We start from the raw sequence: 10000 nt of genomic DNA, 5'->3' as shown, positions 1-10000 counted from the left end.
ATTATTATTATTATTATTATTATTATTATTATTATTATCATTATTATTATCATCATCATCATCATCATTATTATTATTATTATTATTATTATTATTATTATTATTATTATTATTATTATTATTATTATTACTATTATCTCATTATCTTTCCTTCACACCTTTTTCAGATATACGAATTCCTTGCTCTTTAATTTGTCACTATAAAGAAATCATATTCATTCTCAATAAACAAACACTAAAACTTTACCCCGAGTCCCATCTTTTGACTAAAAACTGTCGCTATGTGGTCTAGTGGTTTGGCACTCGTCTTCGGATCAGAAGGTCTTGGGTTCGATTCTTAGCGGCGCATGGTTGAGTCCTTTGAACAAGGCTCTTTATTTACATTCTCTCACCGTTCTCAGGTGTAAAAATAGTACCTAGCCCTTAACAGCGCTATGTCTATCCGAAAAATTATTGTAATATATGTCTAGTTCTACACGTTATGTGTTGCTGTTTGCCAGGGACTAATTGTAATCCACGTAAAGCACGTTTAATGGATGTGTCAAAACTCAAGCTCACGCTCAAATTTATTTATCCTTTGCATCTGTTCGACCCTGACGTAATACCGTTCTGATGCTGTAGGACACGTCTACTGTTTTCCCCTTTATGACCAACATGTACACGATGATGAAGGCATTGAAGACGAATATGTGTGAGAATACTTCGCCACTTCATACTCTTCATACACCCCGTAATCTCGTTTTATCCTTTGTCTCCCATTGTGTACAATATTGCCCTATATCACCAAAATGTACACTTTGATGCGGGCACTGATGACGAATATGTGTGAGAATACTTCGCCACTTCATACTCCCGTCTATCCTTTGTCTCCCATTGTGTACAGTATTTCCCTTTATCACCAAAATGACCAGGGTGATGAGGGCACTGAAGACGAATATGTGTGAGAATACTTTACCACTTCATACTCTCGTCTATCTTTTGTCTCCCATTGCAATCCAATGCAATCCAATCCAAAATTGAAGATAAATCTTGGCTTCCCAGACATTAGTCTAAGTTATACTAGGCTGCTAGAAGCTGTGGGCTCTAAAAATTAATAAACCAAAATCATGAATAGACAGCTTCAAAATAAAACAAAATACCCATCACGGAACGTTTTGGACTTAAAATCTTCTTCAGCAAATAACCAAAAACCCCAGTGAAAGCATAAATACATTACAAAAAAAGAAACGTAGATTGGGTTTTTTAGTAATGTATTCTACAGAGAGGTCGTACAGAATATTTGGTAGTTGATCTGATTCTTTAGTAATGTATTTATGCTTTTATTGCTTATTTTCGTTGTTGGCTGAAGAAGTGTTTTGGGCCCGAAACGTTCCGTGTTTGGTATTTTGTCATTTTCTTTGAAGCTGTTATGTTCATTTTTGTTTAAGACTTATTGATGCATGTTTTAGGGGTAAAATAAAAACTATAAATTAATCCATACCAAAAGGTCAAAAGACATTTATATCAACAACATTTAAATTGAGGCATTTATTTAACAGCTCTACGTGTGATAAATGAATCTTTATTGTTTTAATATCAAGTAAATCGGTAAATGTGGTAGATGAGAAAACTTCAAGATAAATGGAGCGAGGAGATATTTTAAAAAATGGATGGAAACGGCTAGCGCAAGATGTTTATGTGTTATGTAAAACCCTCTTTATAGCAGCAGCAACTTCTACTTTTAGTGGAATGACACCCCAATGTTATGACAGCCAATCCAGCCAGCACTCGTGTACAGCCACCATCCCAAAATAAAGTCGGATGAAACGCTCAACACAATGCTCCAAAATCTTCGTCTTTACCTAAACGAGTACCTCCCTCCTTCGCCCAGCATCGTGGTCTTTAAAGAGATAAATATAATTGTGACTTTACTTTAGTTTTCCTTAGTCAATAAAATGTTTACAAATTGTATGAAGTAACACGACAGTTACCAATTTTAGTCAAAACCAAAAAATAAAATATCCCAAATCAGTCGTGTAAATTTTCATTTCAAAACGATGTCAGGTGGGTGGGGGGGGGGGGGAAGGAGGGAGGGGGGGGGGATAAACACCAAAGAGGTCACCTATGGATATATAATACAGCACATGGACAATGAGTATTGCATTTGAATAGATGAGGACTAAATTTTTAACAGTTGAAAAATAAGAGAACCATTAATCTTAAACAATATGGTCGAAGTCACTGGATGGGGTGACTATGTTCGCGCAATTGCATTGGGAACTTGTTCCAAATTCCAAACGTGGAAGTAGAAAATTATTTTACTGCACGTTCAAATTTATGTAAAGTACTGACCATTAAATATCTACAAGGATGGAAGAGATGGAGTAATATGCAAGGTCATATTTAACAGAACAATTTCAACATGCTTCATGACATATGTAAAGAAAATATTATTTCAAACAGTAAAACCATTTAACTATCTTCAACACACAGGATTACCTGGTGCCAAAGCTGACCTATCATAATATTATAGCTGTTAATTACCAGAAAATGCCATTCTACAGTTCCTTTTAAAGTATTAGTGTTTGCTTTCTTTGCTAATTGTAGAAGGTATCGCGTTCCACACAGTCGCGCAGAAACAAACAGATATCATGTCATGAAAATGCATTCTACAATTCCTTTTAGAATATTGGTGTTTGTTATCTTTGTAACGTTCCACACAGTCGTTCAGAAACAAACAGATATCATATTAAGAAAATTCCATTCTTCTATAACTCTTTTTCTAGCCTTATTGTTTGTTAACTTTGCAATGATAGAAAGCAACGTTCCCAACAGTCGTTCAGAATCATAACTCCAGATATGTTAACCACCGTCTTCCAACGGTTATATTTCGGGACGTTTTAGATGGTGGACATTGACTCTTTAGCCAGACATATGTACAAGACCAGTGACAACATTTATTTGTTTCACTAAGAAGAAAGAAATTAAATTATTAAAAACATAAACATGTAACAAAAAAGTATTTTGTGAAATTTTTAAATGTGTTTTGACTCAATGCTTGGGGTACCGTAACAACACAATTAGCTTTCCAATATTTTTTTCATGAGGACGTATTCGTCCATGTTCTTATCAAATGCATTAAATTCAAAACAGCACAGTGTTACAATTTCAACGGGTGATTTATCCAGTCATATACATGGTAATATTTTGGTGTAGCTATTGTTAGAATTGATTTTCATTGTTTTCATTTTCTATGTTAAAATGCAGTGCTCTGGCTTTAATGTAAAGATATATGACCCTAAACCAATATCTTTAATACACACACATACGAACTGAAATCTGTGACTTTAACATAAGTACAGAAACATGCAACACAGACTTAAACCTATGATCTTATTATCAAGGATTGAAACCCTGAGACTTTCATGAAGTTGAGAGAAACAATCAACCATTTGATGACCTAAAATTGTGGATTACTGATTTAGTCACTGTCGCCTTAGACTTAGATTGACTGTTTATCATTTATCTACACAATTATATCATCAACATTCATCACGTGGGATAACCATCGCCCATCATACTTTCTTGATTCCTCTGTTACTTTCACCGGTATATTCATTTTCTTAAAAACTGATTTGTGCTCATCTCATTACATTAATTAATAAACACTTTAATTAATTCTCGGACTTGTTATGTTCATGACTTATCAATCTTTGAGGATCAGTCCTTATCCCCTTTTCCTGATAGAAGTGGCGCTGTCTTGGTCTGAACCGTGCGTTCTCTTGCTCATACCGAATGGTTTATACCACCGAGAAGTGATTGAACGAGCAATTTACTTCTTTACAATCCCAAAACGCATTTTCATCTATACAAATTGTACTCGATATATCCCTGAATAAATTTAAACCAATTTTTCATCACGTCTCAAAACCTAATGGTCCGACAAATTTCCACAAGTTGTGGATAATGGACAAAAACTCTTGAAAACTGAGCGTGTAAACGAGGAATTTCAATATCGTCCGACGGATATCCGCCAAAGCTCCTGGTATCAGTAGCCTCCTGGTTTTTCCTATCTTCATTTTGACGGATCATCGAGTTCTAGTCACGTGTCAGCGGGTTCTTTGATGTTGTTGCAGGCAAGGTTTAAAATTCATTTTAAAAAATTCAAAAACATTAGTTAAATCAAAAGAGTAACAAGGTTTTCGTAATCAGCGACCAAATATTAGTCAAATTCACGCGGGGAACGTAATTAAGTGCCGATTCATGAAGTTCACTTATTTATTTGTGTCCACGTGTCTGTATGGTATGTGTGCGTTGTGGTGGTGGTATGGTGGTGGTGTTGTGTATGTGTATGTGTTGTATGTGTAAATCGATGTATTGTTTTAAAAAAAATCCATCCCGCTTTTTGGTTTAATAATGATGATGATGATAATAATAATAATAATAATAATAATAATAATAATAATAATACTAATAATAATATTAATAATAGTAATAATGATAATAATAATAATAATAATAATAATAATAATAATAATTAATAATAATAATAATAATAATAATAATAATAATAATAATAATAAAATAATAATAATAATAATAATAACAATAATAATAATAATAATAATAATAACAATAATAATAATAACAGCAACAACAATGATAATAACATCATTATAGTTGCTGCATCCTTAATTAATGTTTAACAGTGATTGATGTATTTTTAACACGCACAGACACACACAAACACACACCGTTCACGGAAGTAGGATGTCCCAGATCTGACGCGGAGCATTTAACTGTACGTCTAACCAGAACTTCTCTCTCGTCGACATAATAATATTATGTCGAATCGACGTATGTCGAATAACGGTGACCCACATCCACCGCCTCTGATCCATGTCGGTCGGACCGTGTGCGAAAAGTCTGTACGTCTAAATGGACCATAAGACTTCTTTGATGTCTCAAGACGAAGAATTTACAATCCGGCACGTGTGTTATCAAAATGATGAAAGGTGTTGAGTTATTGTACAGTAGAATAGAGGCGATTGTCGTATTTTTAGCTGTGGCATTTACAGTTTAAACATTGGCTTGTAGTTGTAATGTGAAAACAGAGAATTTGATATATTACAAAACATTGAATTGGATATACAAAGGACATGCATCCTGTATTCATAACCTATTTCAAAGAATTGACTCTGATATATAACTTCCTTCAACTTCAATATTTTCTCCACTGATGACACTGGCCGCCATGTCCTTGATTTCCTCCTCGTCACCATTATCTTCCAGGTTGACATTCTCCATTTCCGGTATAGGAGCCTCGTCTTCTTGTTGAACATCCTCAGAAGCATCTGGCACCATGGTGTCTCTTTTCATTCCTAAAATAAATATAAACAATAAATTGTTTTTAATGAACAGTGTACACGCATTATGAAATAGGGAAGTACAGTCATGACATCAAACTCTCTATTCTTTTGGTTCCTAAAGCCCCGGTAGTGTGTATGTAACCAGTCCTTTGGTTTACTAATAATGAATAGGTTATTACATCAAGGTGGCATAACTATTCCAGTAGCAGGATGTAAAGGCAGATAGACGATTTTTATTGACAAACCACATACGTTTAAACTATAAAATACGATGCCATCACTCTGACACCAGAAGGTGACTCACACAAGGTACGTATCCAGTACGCCCGGAGAGTGGTTGTACACCTCCAATGAAATAGGAACCAGCTTTATGACATTGCATTATCCCCCTATTAGATATCGTTAACACACACACACACACACACACACACACACATGCCTTATAGTGAAGAGCTTCTGATGGATGGCCAAGTGAATAACCCCATGGTCTTAGATTTGACCTCCTGTGGTAGGCACACCATATAGAAAGAACAAAATTGACTGGGCTCCTTGCATTCTTTTTTAGACAGCCATTTTGGTGATTGGTTCTCACTAAATTATATCAATCAGACTATAAACCTTCAACGATACACATAGATTTGGGGTCTGAGAGATGTTGTGAGTATTTTGGATAATCGCATAGCACAGCATTAATACTCATTGAGCAAGAAACATTTTACGATCATGACTCAGTCTTTGTTGTAGACAGTGACCATCAATCAATTTCTGTTAATATCACTAATTATAGCCAGCAAAAACTATTCAAGCAAGTATATATCAGTCTTATCGACAGAAATTATTATTCATTCTATGTGAATATCGGTTTTGTCGACATTATACGATTCTTTCATCTCTTTGCATTTATTAAACGAGTTATTTTTATCTCGCCCAATAACATAACGATATCGCGAATATGTGTTATTGCACGATAGAGAGTATAACGAGTTCAATTAATACAAAGGAAAGAAAGAATACGCTTAATTTACCCCTCCAAGAAAGATTATTGGATATTTTGTAACCAAATGGTATGGTATTAGTACTTATATTCATCAAAATTTGTATATTTCTCCTTCTGCTTGAATTACAATCTGACCCAAAACTGAAAACATGGATTTGTATTCAAGCATCATTCCATACCTCCCATTGGAAAACCCTATAATTTCTTAGTAAATACGTAAATGTTAAATAATGCTTTGGATGCGATGAATAAAAATTTTATTCAACGATTGCAGAATATTTTCGCAATGTTTAAAGGCTCGAAACAGTATTGTGGTTGTAGAAGTTGATCATTATTATACTTGAAATATTTTAGAAATAACTCTTTTTACCAAAAGGTTGAGCACTATTATTTCATGGTTTTTGTTTTTATAATTTGTATACACACACACATATATATATATATATATATATATATATATATATATATATATATATATGTATATATATATGTATATATATATATATATATATATATATATATATATATATATATATATATATATATAATATACGTATATTTAGTGGGATACAAGTGTCTACAATCTGTGGAGTGCTAGACTATTTAACAACACATTTTCAATATTTGGGTCAGAGAATATGCTCTTCAAAATGTGTCCTTAAAAATAACCCTTATCTTGTAAAATCCTCATAGACTTCAACGAGTTTTCAAAGAATTTGTGAGGATCATTTTAATCTATCGGAAATTGAAAGACGAGTTTTCTGGCCAACATTTTTATTACGTGTTTTTTTTCAGATATTCCAGATATATAATTCTATGCAAAGGTTCAGGTCATTTTATTTATATGTGCGAATTTATTTTCGATAGGTATTTGTAATTTGATTGCTTATACAAAAATCTAGAGGTGCTGAAATGAGTAAATAAAATGTATAGCAAAATAACGAGAGTAAAAATGTCTCATATAAAGGTGTTGTATCTTTTATATGAGTCAATTTTACTCTCTTTATTGCATTAACGACGAAGTGGCCGAGTGGTTAAGCCATTGCACTGTGACCCGGAAGGTCCCGGATTCGAGCCCCGCTTCAGGCACTTTCGTTTTTTCCTTGAGCAAGATTATTAACCCCCAATTTGCTCACTTAGACAACATGGGTGATTCCTGTTGACATCAGACATCTTGTTTGATGAATTATCTATATTTCTTCGTGGAATGCCTAGGCGATGATATCTTATGATGTCGTGGCGGAAGGGGCATAAAAAAATTATTATTGTATTATACTCTTTTGATTGCTTACCTTTGCGTGCGCCCCAAGCAACAATCAATAAGATTGCTAGAAAGGCGAGGCCGAAAACGAGCAGATAGAAAAGCGTATTACTTCCACGAGTGTATTTATCATTGGGCGGAGGACCCTTTTTCTCTGGAATAATTGGTTGAATAAGGAAGAAATAAAGACAAACACAATAATGCATGCATGGACAGTGCGGCTATGTGGTCTAGTTGTATGACACTCGCTTTCGGATCGGAACGTCCTGGGTTCGAGCCTTGCTCGGCGCATAGTTGGGTCCTTGGAAAAGGCTCTATACTTTTACATTCTCTCACCGTGCTCAGGTGTAAAATGAATACTTGGCCGTTAACAGCGTTGTCTCAGTCAGAAAAAAATTGCAACAGGCGTCATGTCCTGTTCTAAATGTTACGTATTGCTGTTGGTCAGCGACCCTTGAAAAGCGCTTTGAGCACCTTTAGATGTTATTGCGCTATATAAGACCTGAATTAAAAGTCTTTACAAGACTGTTTTATGTCGCAATGTGATATAGGGGGAAAAATCGATGTTAAAATCACAATGATATGATAATTTGAATTATTTTTGTTATTAATGTTTAAGGACAATTACACAATCTTCTTAACGGGAACATATTATAATCATTACACCCCTTTTGTAGTCTTTAATAAGAATAAACAAGTCAATGCACTAATGACCTCTTGTGACGTAATCCTGTTATTGGTTTAAACACATTAAATCGAAGGTCAAGGTAAGCAGTTATTTATCGAAAAATTAAAAATTTCTGATATTCCCATTTTAAAATGATATTTCATACACTAAACCGAACGCAAGTTGGATTGAATTAATGACTTCTGGCCATCACTTTTTAAAATAAATTTCCGTACTCCGCACAGTACTGAGCTTGTATTGAATTAGGCCACCATAAACCTGTTGACACCATTTAATTTAGATAACAAAAACAAAGGGGCATAATACCCAACAAGGACATTTCTGTTTTTGTTGACACATTAAATTATACTAAAATCTACTTCTAATCTCGACTTATTTAAAATCATATTTACTTTTCTCATATTTTTGTATTTACTGACAGAACGATGATTTTATAGGAAATTTGCATCTGGCACATATAACACGGATTTTGACCAATAGTGAATATTTTTGTATTGGAAATTGTACATATGGAGTGTTATAAAACCGTTTTTGACCAACATTTGACTCAAAACCTAAGAGATACCCTTGGGTTAAAAAACAAACCCAAAATCCTCAGAGATATCCCTGGATTTAAAAAAACCCCAAAAACCTCAGAGATATCCCTGAGTTAAAAAAACAAACAAACCCAAAAACCTCAGAGATATCCCTGAGTTAAAAAAACAAACAAACCAAAAACCTCAGAGATATCCCTGAGTTAAAAAAACAAACAAACCAAAAACCTCAGAGATACCCTTGGGTTAAAAAACAAACAAACCCAAAAACCTCAGAGATATCCCTCCCAACGTCGGGCTCATCATTCGGTCCTAAAATCCAATAAACGTCAAAAACTGTATATTCAGTTTTAAGCATGAACTCCTCCTACCCACCAGTTTTATTACGGCATAATACTGTTGTGAGATGATTGATTGCATAACAAGGTGTTTGTTTTGTTTTGTTGTTTAAGGCATGTGATCTCATTTGATAGAACACTCGCTTCACACGCAAAGTGACCGTGGTCTGTCACAGATGCAGTCAAATTTCTGTTTATTTCTGACTCCCTTATCAACCCAGCAGTGATTGGGCAGCTGGGTTTGGTAGATCCGTCAGAAAGTACTTTGCGATAGACCAGAGTCCTATCCAAAGGATGGCAAGCATAAATCCGCCCCCACGGACCTAATGGCTTTCAAGTACTACGTTTTTGTGATAGATTAACCATTTGTCTCGAGTATCACACATATAATGCCGACCCGCTCACCAGAACGTTTTATTTCAAATTCCTACACGACAACGTTATGAATTATACGGTATAATAATAAAAAGAAAAAAAGGAACAAACCCCCCCCCCCCCCAAAAAAAAAAAAAAAAACAAAAAAAAAAACAAAAACAAACAAAAACAAAACAAGAAAAACTAAAATAAAACAGCCAATAAAAACACAATCCAACAAACAAAGAATGGAATTCAGTTTTGAAGAGAGACACAGTTATTTGTCTTAGACGTGCACCTAATATATGAAGGTCTGATATCCAAACCCAATTTTATTCGAGATTTCCATTACACTAATGGGTCCACAAGGAATTGGGTAATCAGACCTGTAAATAAGTGTACGTCGTCTTAGACTGACTGATATAATATTATGAGGACAGAATTGTAAACATTGAAACATTTTCTGTTTCAGTTTACTTTA

At 34.3% G+C, this 10000-nt stretch overlaps 1 protein-coding gene across 3 annotated transcripts in view; it reads right to left on the bottom strand.

The window, feature by feature from the left end:
• Window positions 1-4642: 4642 nt before the first annotated feature.
• The window catches only part of LOC144977895 (uncharacterized), a 32759-nt gene continuing 27401 nt past the window's right edge, over window positions 4643-10000 (bottom strand). For 2 of the 3 annotated variants that reach the window (XM_078923306.1, XM_078923309.1), the window contains 2 exons: window positions 7638-7760; window positions 4643-5360 (listed from right to left, as the gene is read on the bottom strand). In XM_078923306.1, the coding sequence (XP_078779432.1) occupies window positions 5164-5360; window positions 7638-7760 (320 nt within the window). In that variant the 3' untranslated portion in view covers window positions 4643-5163. The remainder of the gene's footprint in view (window positions 5361-7637; window positions 7761-10000) is intronic. The other variant, XM_078923308.1, reaches the window with a different exon arrangement.

The sequence above is a fragment of the Berghia stephanieae genome, chromosome 8 (assembly GCF_034508935.2).
Source record: "Berghia stephanieae isolate SIO BIC M18660-M18661 chromosome 8, UCSD_Bste_1.3, whole genome shotgun sequence".
Classification (NCBI taxonomy): Eukaryota; Metazoa; Mollusca; class Gastropoda; order Nudibranchia; family Aeolidiidae; genus Berghia; species Berghia stephanieae.
Note: the sequence above shows the minus strand (reverse complement) of the source record. Positions and strands in the feature narration are given on the sequence as shown.